The following is a 13646-nucleotide window of genomic DNA, read 5'->3' on the forward strand; positions in this document are numbered from 1 at the left end:
ATATTTAGGGACCTGTTCTTCCCAGTTACAAAGGAAGTAGCTACTAAAACATAGAAAATCACAACTTTAGCACTATTAGTGGTCAAAGGATTGTTTTTGCACCTTCTTCCCATGGATTCCTTATATCCTTACACCAATCTATAGATCAATACAGCCCACTTCCACATTAGCAAGTCAGTAGAAAAGTAGAGAAACTACCTATATGCTTTTACCAACGTATGTATTAATATTAGCTTGGAGGTCTTCACAACAGAAATAGACCTCACACACAAGAAGTTCCATCCTTCATAGATTTTTCATAAATGGTAGCTTGTTTCGTTCAATCCAATAATGCAGGTACAGTACCATTTTTATTAACATAGCTGAAAAAGGTTAGTACAAAATTTTCTCAAAACAGTTTATTGCCATTAGTTTAATTAATTTCATATTGTAACTCCTTCACCTGCTGAGAAAGTTTACTGCCCCCAAAGTTGTTGAACTAAAAAGAAAACTGTTCAATGTCCTCAGTACATGGTACTTTACAATTGTTGATAAAAGTCATAAGTGCTATAGGAGGAAGTAACTAGAACATTGTGCTGAAATTTATAATTCTGGCATACCAGAGTATCCTTCAACACTCTAAAAGCCTTCATTTAAGTCTGTACTTACGTTTTGTATTAAATAACATTTAAAAGTTTCTAGTAACAGCTTCATGGGACAATTAAGATGGAATTAGGATACAGACACAACTTGACTATCCACAACATTCAGCATACTTGCAACAAGTGGGACACTTCAGCTCTTAGGGGTGCAGTCTACATACAATTGAGATGTAGAAGTACAGACATTTTGTTCACTAGGCAAACTGGACCACAGACAACAGGATATCCAAGCACTGGATGTGTAATATTTACAAATAATCCACATGTGAAACTCCTCTGGTACATAGGTCCAAACAATATGGTTGTCAACCTACATAAGACCCAAGAAATTACCCCACATTTCAGACCTAAAATGCTGGAATTTGCAATTCAGGCTCCATGCAAACATTACTTCTGCAGTGTGGATGTCTAGCAGGTCTGAGGCAGGACAGATAATCCTATAATAATTCTACTTTCCACCTACATGTAGCCTGTGCCACTCTCAGATTTTGCCTGAATCAGCCCATAAACTGTAAGGAACTTCTGTCTCCCCCTTCAGTTTATTTATTGGGGGGGGGATGGAGTTAAGACCTGAATATATGGGAGAGCACAGATACAACATTCAAATCAGTCAGCTGTAAGTCAGCAACTACTCTTTTTCAGTCAACATCGTACTGCTGATAGGAGAGCCTGATAATACAATTTAATTATAAAAACACGTCAGGAATGGGTGCTTCTGAACACAAGCTCTATTTTATGGCAACTACAATGCACTTAAGGAGACAGAACCACCATTCTTCAGTACATGTGTGCCAGGCTGCTAAATATCCATTGTTAAATTCTTAAAATCAAAATGCACAATTTTGTTTGTTGCAGCTTGCGAACAATTCTTATCCTCCTGAAAAGTTGTTATATGTGTATGCTGAACAATTTCATAAATAAATAAATATAAAAATGCAGTATCTGTAAGGCAAGATGTTTGATGCAATGTTTCAAACTGCTGGGTGGTTCTTTTTAAAAGGTAGGCTACAAAATTCAGGGATGGGATGACATTGAACGTTGCCATGAATTTTAATGAAATGGTGATGCAAAAATATTAGACACAGCAACTGTGGATGGCAAAAACATTCATTGATTGTAATCTGTGGAGCACCTTTTCCATTTCCCCCTGTTAAGCAGGCACTCAGTTCTTCTTTTCCAGGCTGTGAAGAAGAGAAAAAAAAAAGTTGATTCAAGGAAGTCTCCACCCAACAAGGCTTATGAAGAAAACAAGTATGAGATAAAAGACTGCTTAGTTTATCTCATTAATTGTTACAACAATTTTTTAAAAGTGTACTCACTTGAATTTGATTAATCGTCCGCCTTGGATAAGTTGTGCGCCTTCATTGGTAAAGTGACAAGCAAACAGCAACCAGTTTCTTGGCTGCACTTTGTATGCAAACCGCATGAAAGTCAACGAGTAACAGCAGAGGGCTGTAAAAGTAAAATTAACAAGACTTTAGAGTACTGTATTCTGGAACTCTGACTAGGCAGTTCCCTCCAATTTCTGCAATTACTATTTTAATTACATTCCAAGTGAACCTCACTTCACACTGATGATAATTAGATATATGTATTACATCATTTTACAATTACTACTGGAGCAGATGCTTTTACTACTGAGGATGCTAAGTAATCATTAGGCTGTTTTGGGATTATTATTATTTTTGCTGCCTAAAAATTGTACTTCTACAAACCTCAGGGTTCCCCTGAGCATACTGTGATTATCTCCCTCTTTTTCTCAGTGGGCCTATTTTGGCTCCATTTCTCTTGGGACTAACCAAGTTCTTTAAATGACTGCAAGAATCCCACTCCTGTCACATACAGTAGTTCAGAAAATGAGCTACAAATCAAAGAGATTCCATAGGCCTGCGCAATCTCAATCCAGTTCTTCTCTTTGGTCAGTAGTTTGTTATTCAGCATTGCCAGGCATGGAACTGTTTTGGGTTTGTTGCACCTACTCATCATCTGAAAGAAAGTGTCTTTTTGGCATTTTAAAAAAGCTATGAGTATTGTAATAAGGAACCCCCTTGTGGAAGCAGTTAAATATTAACTGCTTTTAGTCTTTTGAAGGCTGCAGAATATACACATTGTTTAATTTAGTAATTCCCAAGAAATACACAAAATAGCTACACAGTGTCTGCACTTCAGAGTTGCTGCCATGTGCAAATAGTGATAGGCAACCCCAAGGATACTGTCACATATTTATAAGCCTCACAGCCTCTTTCAGCAGGACTATATCTATGTCAACTAGCAGCCCCTCCAAGTTCTTTAAATGACTGCAAGAATCCAACTCCTGTCAGATACAGTAGTTTGGAAAATCAGCTAGGAATCAAAAGAGATTTCTTCGGCCTGCACAACCTCAGTTAAATTATTCTGTTTGATCAGTATTTTGCTATTCAGCATTACCAGGTGTGGAACTGTTCAATAAATACTATTAAATGTATCTCTTCAAGAAATAGCAATAAATGCAAGTTACACATCTAAGCAAGTTAGCTGGCACTTTAATATTAGTTTCATCCCTAGATCAAACATTTTACTACTTACCAAAGGTCATTCGGCCACTGATGATCTCTGGTGATTTCTTCATGTCATTAATAGCAGCAATAGGGAGTCCCCAGTTGGCTACTGGCCCCCAGAAGTGCTATAATGGAGATAATAAGAGGAAAGGATGCTTTATCCCCCTGCTTCTTCATATTTTTAAACCAGAATTTCAAGATGTAATGCTGAACAGGAGCCATCTTTTTTCTTACACACTAAGAATGGGTTGGTAAAAGTGTCTGTCATCTTCTCTCCCAGTGTATTAAGTCAAATAAAATGTTTAGCATAGTACATTTACTCTCCAATAGGAGAACAGAAGAATGTATGAAATAACCTTACACTGACAGTCCAATTAATACAAAGCAAGCATTCTATGTAATTACCGGTAGATTTTTTTTTACCTAAAAGTCATTTCTCAAGTCTAGTGGATTCCCAAAGGTTTAGAACAGAAAGAAGAAATGTATACTTTCAGCCTTCTCAAAAAGCTTCAAAATTCACATCATGATTCCTGTCACTAAGGTGTTTTTTTAAGGGGAAATGTATTTATCTGAACATACATATATATTAAGACTACTTAATAGGATATTCAGGAATTATCAAATACCATATTACTGGGATACCAGCTGAATTAGTATTTCTAATGTAAGAGGTAAGCAACAAGAATTTTCTGTGTAAGAAAACACCATCCTTAAAAGCTGCATAAGAGTTGGATTAATTTGGCACTCACTTGGATTTACTAATAATTATTAATAAAGCCTGATTTTGGGGGGCGGGGGAGAAGAATTACCAAAGGCTCTGGGACCCTTTTTGCTTCAATGTGGAGTTTAATTGTATAGCATTGCTGGCTACAAAGATCAGTTCAATAGTTTCCTGAAATAACAAATGCTCCTACACACTGCTATTTTGTTGGGAGAGTCACAAACTAATTTTGTAGCCATCAGAGGAGAGGCACAACAGCACAATTGCCTTGAACATACTTCAGAGTGCAGCGACCCCTTCAGCTAGCTGCAACTCCTCGTTGCATTATTAAACAGTTGATACCTGTATATGTACTGGAAAGAGTCATAGCTGAACAATACTGACTTAATCAATGAATAGCATTCATCCTTTTAAATGAAGTACTTGTACTAAATGCACCCCTCTCCTTTTTGGGCAGTGTGAGGCAGACACACCAAATGTCATATACAATTTCAAGGAGCAGTTTACCGGTATATCTCCAGAAGAGAATGGCTGAACAACAATCCTGTCTACACTAGTATGAAGTGATACCGGTAAACCGGTAAGTTTATTGAGATCTCAGGGTAGCTATTTGAATGTGGGCATGATACTAATGGAGCAGAAGAAATAATATTTTATCTAATCCATCTACAGAGAGGAACAGCACATCAACTGTGCAGGCTTGGTCTTAACTAAGCAAGAGCAGCACAATTACAATTGGCTGAAAGAAAGCAGAGATGGTGCCTTACCGTACTGTGTTATGAGAAGCCATAATGTTTCATCATTTAATGGGTACATGAAAGAGAAAATACATAGTTGTTAGTTTTCAGGAAATAAAATTTAGTACGTATATGAGAGATGCCACATACAGTTCTTCACAAATAAGTCAAAGTACTTTAATGTGCTCATTTAGCAACAAATTACTAAAATGTGTTTTATATTCTCATGTCTTTGGAAATAAGGAGCCATAACTAATTTTATCTACAAAATATATTCAACATGACATTTTCTATAGGTTATTGCATTATTTGAGATATCCAACTTTATGAATAGAGACAATAAGTTTATTTAGAGGCATTACATGCATGACTGGGATGTATTAACAGTATATTGTTATTTTAACAATGGTACTGGACATGGTGCCCCCATTTTCAAAATAAATGCTTTCCTCCTGATCTGCAAAGGGGAAAAGAGTAATAAAAATATTGATACTGTGAGTTGACTTTGTCTAACATAACCATTTAGCTTTAAGGTAAGGCAACAGAAGAGAAAGAAAAAGGACCATAAAAAATAGCAGAGTCTTGTGACACAGTGTGAAGACTGAAAGAAGGGCTGAATCTCAGGTTAGAAGGAGCTGCAGCATATGCAGCACTGCCCCAAGGTTCACACCTGAAAAAATAACTTTCAAACTAAAACAGAAAAATGCACTCAAAGAGGTTAGATGGGTCTCAACCCCTAGACTGGTCTCAACTAGGGCCAGGGCCTTTTCAGCACTGGCTCCAACTTGGTGGAATGCTCTGTCACAAGAGACCAGGGCACTGCGGGATTTGACATCTTTCTGCAGGGCCTGCAAGACAGAGCTGTTCTGCCTGGCCTTCGGCTTAGAATCACTCTGACCCCTTATATAGGATTTGGTATACAAATTTTCCCTTGGCTTTTTTTGCTGGCCCATGTAGGACCAGCATGGATAGCTGGCTCGGGTGAATATCTGATGTTTCCTCCCTTTATGGTCTTGATCAGAGGTCTCCAAATTAAGGCCCGCGGGCCAGATACAGCCCGAGGGACTCATTTATCCGGCCTGCGGCAACCCCCACAGCCTGCTGCCACCACCCGCTCTTACCGGCGCGGTGCGGCTGCCCACTTCTGGGTCGGAGGAGCACCGGAAATAGCTTGTGCACATGCGCAAGTGTTATTTCCAGTGCACATCTGGTTTGGAGGAGGCCTGTGCACATGCACACAAGCTATTTCTGGTGCTCCTCTGAGTATGAGCATGCAATCCTCCGCACTCCGCGCAATCAGCGCTGGAGACACCGGCCCGAGGCGCAGTAAGTTTGCTGACCCCTGGTCTTGATCTATGGGCTACTACTAAAATGAGGCTGCATTTTAAGCTGTATCTTAAGCCGTATTTTAATTAACTGTTCCCCCCCCCCCAATCACATTTTTTTGTAATTTATATTTGGTGTTAACCGCCCTGAGCCCGGCCCTGGCTGGGGAGGGTGGGATATAAATAAAAGAATAATAATTATTATTATTATTCAGAATGCAGGCCTATATAAACACGTCAGAACTAGGGTGGCATACTTTAAATATTACTTGGATGATACAAAAACTCTATTCCTCCTTTTCCCAGGTTAGGCATCTTTGGTCACTATGCTACTCTCTTTCACAAATTTGGAGTTACAGGTGGGTAGCCGTGTTGGTCTGCCATAGTCAAAACAAAATCGAAAATTCTTTCTAGTAGCACCTTAGAGACCAACTGAGTTTGTTCCTGGTATGAGCTTTCGTGTGCATGCACACTTCTTCAGATATCTGAAGAAGTATCTGAAGAAGTGTGCATGCACACGAAAGCTCATACCAGGAACAAACTCAGTTGGTCTCTAAGGTGCTACTAGAAAGAATTTTCGATTTTGTTTTGACAAATTTGGAGGACATATATGAGAAGAAGAAAGCACTGTGAAGGACAGGCACTCTCCTCCCTCCCTCTGCAGAGTCGCTTCCATGCACCATGAGTTATTGCAGGTCCCCACTTGTTTAAATGAAATCCAAATCTTTCAAAGACTAAAGTTGGCACACCAAGCAGGTGCCATGGGATAGTAGTTAACTTGCACATTCCTAATTCAGGCTACTATATGCCATTATGCCTGTATCTGCAAACAATTAAAAGACTTCATTATTCCACACAACAGTTTCTCTCAGCATCCCATGTATGACTGATTTAAGGTCTTCATTCTGTCATCCCCCCCAACCTTGTGCTCTTGCAGGTCAACATACTTCATCTACTTTACCCCAGAATGATGATCCTAACTGCTCCTATGGGAAGGTCTTCATTATCTAGGATCTTACTTAGTTTGCCTAAACTATACATGTGCCTGAATGTTAAAAAAATTCCCACTATCAAAATATCTCCTTTCTTCTTGCTCAGGGATCATCAACTGTTTTCTCCTTTAAAAATGCATATTATCCCAGATACGGATTGCAAAAGAGCTGCATATAAGGTGGCCTTTAAATATCCTACCACTGCCAGTCACATTGAATCCACTGTCCATGAGATCACTTGCAGCTGCAAGAACATCAAAATAAGCTGGGCATATTGAAAGTCTTCAATGAAATCAGCTCACTACCTCCTATTGGGGTTATGTGAAAAGGAAATCCAAACAATTTCAGTGACTAAAGATTCTAGGTTCTTGTTTATGCAGTAAATCTTGCATAGCTCGACAAGGCAAAGGGCAGTTCATTGTTCTGTAGTCATCTTGCTCATTCTCTCAAGAGGCTCTGACTTTTAAAAAAACATTTAATAAGTATATTTTAAATCAACACCACCTTTTCAGCACTAAAATCAATTTGATCACCACAGGCACTCAACAGCATGACCAGGATGTGCCTGGCAACAGTTTATGGAGCAATAATATGTCTCTTATCAAACATTACCACTTGAAAGCCTGGGGAATACAGAAATTAGCTGAACAGAAATGTAGTATTGCAAGCATTTCAAGACATACTCCCAAAAGTCCTTTGTAACCTGCTTCTTCTTCCAAAGTTTAAACTGAGAGTTTCACTTTAGTAAGGAAATCAGTATAGGCATATCTACACCAGAATTTCCTCTCTACCGTTTACAAACAGATGTGTACACAGACAAAAAAGAAGCTCTATACTAATTCCTTAACTCTTGTCATCATATGGCTCCCTTTGGTTTATGTTTGATGCCTGTCTTGCATATCCTGTTACTTTTTTCACTTCCACTAGAAGTTAATGTTCATATGTAGGCACACTTATTTTCAGCTTTGTTTTATAAACGTGTTATCTGTTGTTGCGTGTTTTATAAGACAATTTAACCATTGTTGCTGGCACTGCTAGAACAGACTTGTAAGTAGTCACTAACCTTATCTCCCATGGAAAGTTAGAATTGGAGTTCAGTGATCAGATAGGGTAGCCTTACAAAAACTGGTTGCCATCTTCTTGTGAATCATATACACAATTACTAGCAAAAGTAATTGTGGGCTGTATTTGTAATTACTTTTATAGACCTATTTGTAAAGCTGTGCTGGCATAACCATGGAAATTTAATTATAAGTTATCTGCAATTAAACTTTCTGTATGGCGAGAATGTAAAATTACAGATTGCTACTGTGAGATTTGAAGAATAATTAAAAATCTGGAGTGGGAGGGGATAGAAGGGAAGCAAACCCAACTCAGATCAAAGACAGCCCCAACTACAGGAATAAAAATGGAGAGTAAGGAACAGGAGAGAGTCCTAACTTAAGGAAAGCATCATCATCTTTTAAAATTAAACAGATGCTTTGTCTTCTTGATTTCTTACATCCCTGTCTTAAGCAGCAATGTCAAATGACTGGGAAAGATCTGTATATTTTGCAAGCTGTTTCTATCTTGTGTAATATAAGCACAGCATTAGTAAAAACAGATTTGGGGTCATCATGGAAATGAGCATAAAGCTCTTTTGCAATCACATCATGTTTATACATGTAGTGTATCAATACTGTATTTAATATTAGCATTTAGCAACAAAGCACACCACCCACAATTAAGCATATTTCACTTGCACAGAACAAACCAATGTCACCTTGGGTTAATCCTAAACATATTTTCTGATCTTAAGTCCAGTTCGCTCCATGTAATGTTTTGTGTCTTCCCACCAGTCTAATGACAGTACTGTAGGTTTTCTTCATTACTCAAACTTGCTCAATCCCCTTCTTCTGCATGTTAAGATACCCAAAGGATCCCAAAGCAGTAGCCTGCATCCTATTCTATGGAGCAGTTTGAGAACAGGTGGGTTCAGAATACAGTGCCTCTCCTTAAAAAGGGAGAAATGGCAACTAGAGATGAATAGGATTACCACTAACTACACCCATGTATGTCTCACTATGTTCAGTAGAATTTAATCCCAGATAAGCATATACAGCAGAGGAGGATCTTCAGACACAGGCCAAATCATCTCCAGATCTCCCCATTTGGTCTATCAGGCTGTTTTCCTTAAACCACACTCATCTGCCCCACAGCTGACAACATATGTGGACATCAGGTATGAGGCAGGTAGAGGCACTTCCGCTGCAGAAAGGAAGACTGAACATCCCCAACCCACCATCTGATAGGTGATTGACAGATGGGTTGTCCCACCAAACATCATTATGCCATCTGATGACTGGCAGGTGGATGACACCTGCCTCTTTCAAAGTCTGTGTGCGTGTGGGGAGAATACCGGTATATATCTATATAAAAGTTCTGGTCCACTTGGTCAAAAAGGTTCCCATCTTTTGGTTTACTGTTTAGAGAGGCTATTAATGTTTAGTAGATTGTTGCATTTTAATGTTCTGTTGGAAGCTGCCCAGAGTGGCTGGGGAAACCCAGCCAGATGGGTGGGGTATAAATAAATAATAATAATAACAATAATAATAATAATAATACTGCATTACTATATTCAGCAGGTGCAGTTGTCATTCCTACAACACTGAAGCTGAAACTGCAGGGCCCGTTGCCCACTCCCACCCCCGCAATATTTAAGAGAAGGAAGCCCCTTCCCTACAGCAGCCTAGCCAACATTTCGCTTCCTAAAGACGCATCGGATGCGGGTGGTGCAGTAGCAGCAGCGCACTCTTGGCCCTTTCACCTGAATGGGCGGGCGGGATGCTTCCACCGCGAGCCGGCAAACTCCCCGCGCAGGGCTCGTTCCCAAGGACACCGAATGCCACCCGAGCCTCAAGGGTCACCCTGGGCGCAGGGGAGGCCCGATTTCGCCCGTCTGCGGATCAAGAGATGCCCATTTTGAACCACAGCACGATCACCCAGAGATGGGAGCGCACGGCAACTCAACGAAGATCCTGACAGGAGACCAGGTAGCAGACACGACACAGACCGCAAAAAAAGAACGAACGAACGAACATCTCTCCCGAGCCAAGTACACACGGACTCGCAGTCGTAACTCCAAGCCTTCCCTCCCTCCCGTGTTCCCTCTTTGATGCGGAGACACAGGCTGTCTGAATCCACCCCACCAAATGCGAGACGCGCCCGCAGCTCCTTCCCCTTCCAGGCAGCGGGTGAGCAGCGCCCTGAAGGCTCCGCGAAAGTCGGTTCGGCCGCAGGGAGAAAGACCAGCTTCCTCTCGCCCACCTCATGAGGTAGTCCCTGAAGTCCTTGCTGCGCAGGTAGTCCGCGGCCTTGCGGGCCAGCGCCGCCATGGCGGAGGCGAAAGAGCGACGGAGAGCAGAAGAAGAGCCGCCCGCGTCGTCGCCTCTGCCGCTTCCAATGACAAGCACCTCAGGCGCGGAGGGCGAGACGCCTCTTCACGACCGGCTTCTGCTTTACGGTAACGCCTCCGTTTTCATCACAACCCGGCTGCCCATTGGCGCAAACGGCGGCGGCGCCCCTTCTCCTCATTAACTTTCCAACGAGGTGCCGTAAAGCGCGGGAGGGGCCCCTTGCTGAGAAGTGCCGGAGGCCGTGGGGTGTGGGGCGGGGCGGGAACTGAATGCCACAACATTTAAAGCCAAATTAGCCTTTCACCTCCCGCCCCCTGGCCGGGCGATGCCCCTTGCGTCATGGTGGGCGGGGCTTCTCTGAGCCTCTATTGGTCGCGCGCGAGAGTCTGCTTGCTTCCTATTGGCGAGGGGCGATGGCACGGCGTGCTAGTCATCCCCACCCCACCCCCACCATGGTTTTCAGTTGGCCTGTCAAGGGCAAAAAGAATGGCAGGAGCCGATGAGGCCACAACGGTTTTGTTTCTTATACGGCTTTCTTTCCACTATGGCGGTTGTGCCTGGGCTTGAGGCCATCAGTTGTGAATGAAGCGGTCCCCTCCCCTTAATTCAAGGGCAAGACAGACTGAAAAGTATTGTCAAAGGGTGAAGACACTGCATTCTCAGCCAGGGGATAATAAGCCTGTTTTTAGAATGGAGTTTAGGGTCAGGATTACAACACTCCCTGTTACATTTCTGGACAGTGTGATCCGGTGTGTTCAATATTATTTTAATAATTATCTTTATTTTTATTGATAACTCACTTTTTACCCCATTTGCACCACTGGCACTCACTGTGGTAACCCTAAGGTCTGTTTTTAAGGTATGCACCACCAGTTCAGATTAATCCTTTATAAATATGAGAAGTTGGGAGTCCTTACTTCTGCTTTGAGTGCAATCTTACACATACCCACTCAGAAGTGAGTTTCATTGAGTTCAAGGGAGCCCAGAATGTTTTGAGACACATAGCTTGGCAGAAAGGGCAATGTTCAGTTGCTGCTTCTGGCTTCTCTATGTGGTCTGTAATAGATTGTTTGCATCACCTCTGCTCCAATTAGCAGTACATGCACTTATGCTTACTGTCCCCCCTGCATTCCACAAAAACAGAAGCCAAATTCTTGGAATCTTTCAACTTCACCAATGTGAAAATAAAGGTGAAAGAACTATAGACTCTAATGAAGTAAATGCAAGAATGTTGCATACTAGGGTACGTTTTGACAGTACTGTATTAGCTTGTATATTTCCCAGTGGAACAGTATCTGGAGTGTTCCACTAGTGTAGCTGTAATGGCAGCGATACATAGCATTCTTCAAGCTTAATAGTGCTTCCACCAAATCCTATAGCCCCTCAGTCATCAGATCTTCAGTGTAGTACAGGTATTATGTCATTAGTTTATGTCTCAACTCATTAGACACACAGATAGGTACTCAATTTAAGTAGATAAAGATGCCATCTTTATAACTAGGGGACAGATTGTAAGTCTGAGGGCAGGGGCTTATTTAATTGATTGTAAGTAAGCTACTCTGGGATTCTGTTTTGCTGAAGATGGGGGTGCAAATGTTATAAATTATTTTAGATACCCTCTTTTTAGTTGCCAGGATCCCCCCCATGCTTCTAGATACATAAGAATCATCTGCAGTTCTTTAAAAGTAGAAGTGAACTGCTGGTTTTCCACATTTAAATCAAAACACGGTATATATCTAGCTAGGTCTTACTCAAGAGTAGACCCACTGAAATAAATGGACAATGGGTCAACTCTGAGTATGACTAACTGAATATTACCTATTTCATATTTAAAACAGATACTGAATGGCTCTTAAAAGCTTTCAATTTCAAAAGTGCAAGGAGAGCCTTTATCTAGAAAAGATTATTTTAAACCAAGGGAATGCTGCCTTTAAACATGACTTTTAGCCTCTTCTGAAGCAGGCAAACAAGTTGGATAGTTGGCGTTATCTTTCGTTAGAAGCAAGAGATAACGAAAATGCCTGTTTCCCTGCTACCTTTGGATATAAACAGCACACTTTATGAACTAGTTTAAGCTTGCTTCATCTCTCTATACCCTGCAGCTCTTCCTCCTCAAGAGAAGTTCTGAATTCTTCTTGTTGCTAACAGGGGCTTTTAAAAGAAGAACCAGAACATCTCCACACAAAATGTCACTTGGGGCTCAGTATACCCAAGCTCCACAGGGACAGTTTCTCTTGACTATATGAGTGAAAGAGACAAATAACCCTTCACCTAATTTGTTCATTATCATCACAGTTGTTCCAGTTCCTTGACAAACACACACTAAAGGCCATTTTGGTCAATAAGTGGTGGATTATTAAACAGTGAGTATGCTGGATGGAGGACTGACCTGAAAACTGTAAACACTAATGTCCTTTCCAAAATAAATGGGATCAAGGGGAAAGTGACAGCTGCTCAAGTACTTTGTGAACTGCCAAGTTTTTCAGAAAGCTGTGAATCAATCCCGGGCTTCTGTCAGCCATAAAATCCTTCCGCCATAGACAGTGCAATCCTATTATATTCACTAGTTCTTGAAGTCTTCTGAAGTGGAGGCTTTATCTGATGCTGAAACCACTCCTGCAGAAGTGCCTCCAGACATTGCTCCAGACATTGTGCAAAGGCTTCCCCAGTAAAGTTCTCCCTGCAGATCCCTGAAAATGGAGTAGAAATCATAGGCAGGCCTGTGCACAGGAAGAGCGGGCAGCCAGGTACACTTCTTGGAGGGCTAGGCAGGCTGGGGGCCCCACCAGGGACTGGCTGCTTTTTGTTTTGCGTTTACGTATAACTATTTTAAAAAGGCTCCCACCCTGGGCCTCAGACAAGCTTTGCACAGGCCTGGTCATAGGTGAGGCATAACGAGAAGTATACTGACATGGTATACTAACCTCCCACTATGCAATTCAAACACACCAAACATCTACATCAGGACAGGATCAAGACAAGATAGCACCAAAACCATCCCCAATTCAGGAGGAGAGGGGAAAGGAAAAGTGTGCCTGGTGGAGAAATCTTCCTACATTATTGGAGTCAATGAGAGAGGAATTGAAGTCGGCTTCTATGGCTCTGAGAGTCTTGGTTCTGAGAAATGTGTTCTCATAATGGTCCTAAGAACCTTATTCTGAACAGATTCTAGGTTTTGAAGTTTCCTGCAGTCCCCAGAACTCAGCACGGTAGAGAATTCACCCATTCTGATTTTTCAGAATGGTCAAGAGTTTTTACCTTTACATCTCCATATATGGAGAGCTTCCTCCTCCCATTT

At 41.4% G+C, this 13646-nt stretch overlaps 1 protein-coding gene across 1 annotated transcript; it reads right to left on the reverse strand.

The window, feature by feature from the left end:
• Nucleotides 1-290: 290 nt before the first annotated feature.
• On the reverse strand, nt 291-10592 carry MPC1 (mitochondrial pyruvate carrier 1). The gene is made up of 5 exons (XM_033144160.1): nt 10260-10592; nt 4667-4670; nt 3207-3303; nt 1961-2093; nt 291-1822 (listed from the first exon to the last, which is right to left on the reverse strand). The coding sequence occupies exons 1-5, from the start codon at nt 10325-10327 to the stop codon at nt 1804-1806; spliced, it is 321 nt and encodes a 106-aa protein (XP_033000051.1). The 5' UTR covers nt 10328-10592; the 3' UTR covers nt 291-1803.
• Nucleotides 10593-13646: the final 3054 nt, after the last annotated feature.

This window comes from Lacerta agilis, chromosome 3 (assembly GCF_009819535.1).
Source record: "Lacerta agilis isolate rLacAgi1 chromosome 3, rLacAgi1.pri, whole genome shotgun sequence".
Lineage (NCBI taxonomy): Eukaryota > Metazoa > Chordata > Lepidosauria > Squamata > Lacertidae > Lacerta > Lacerta agilis.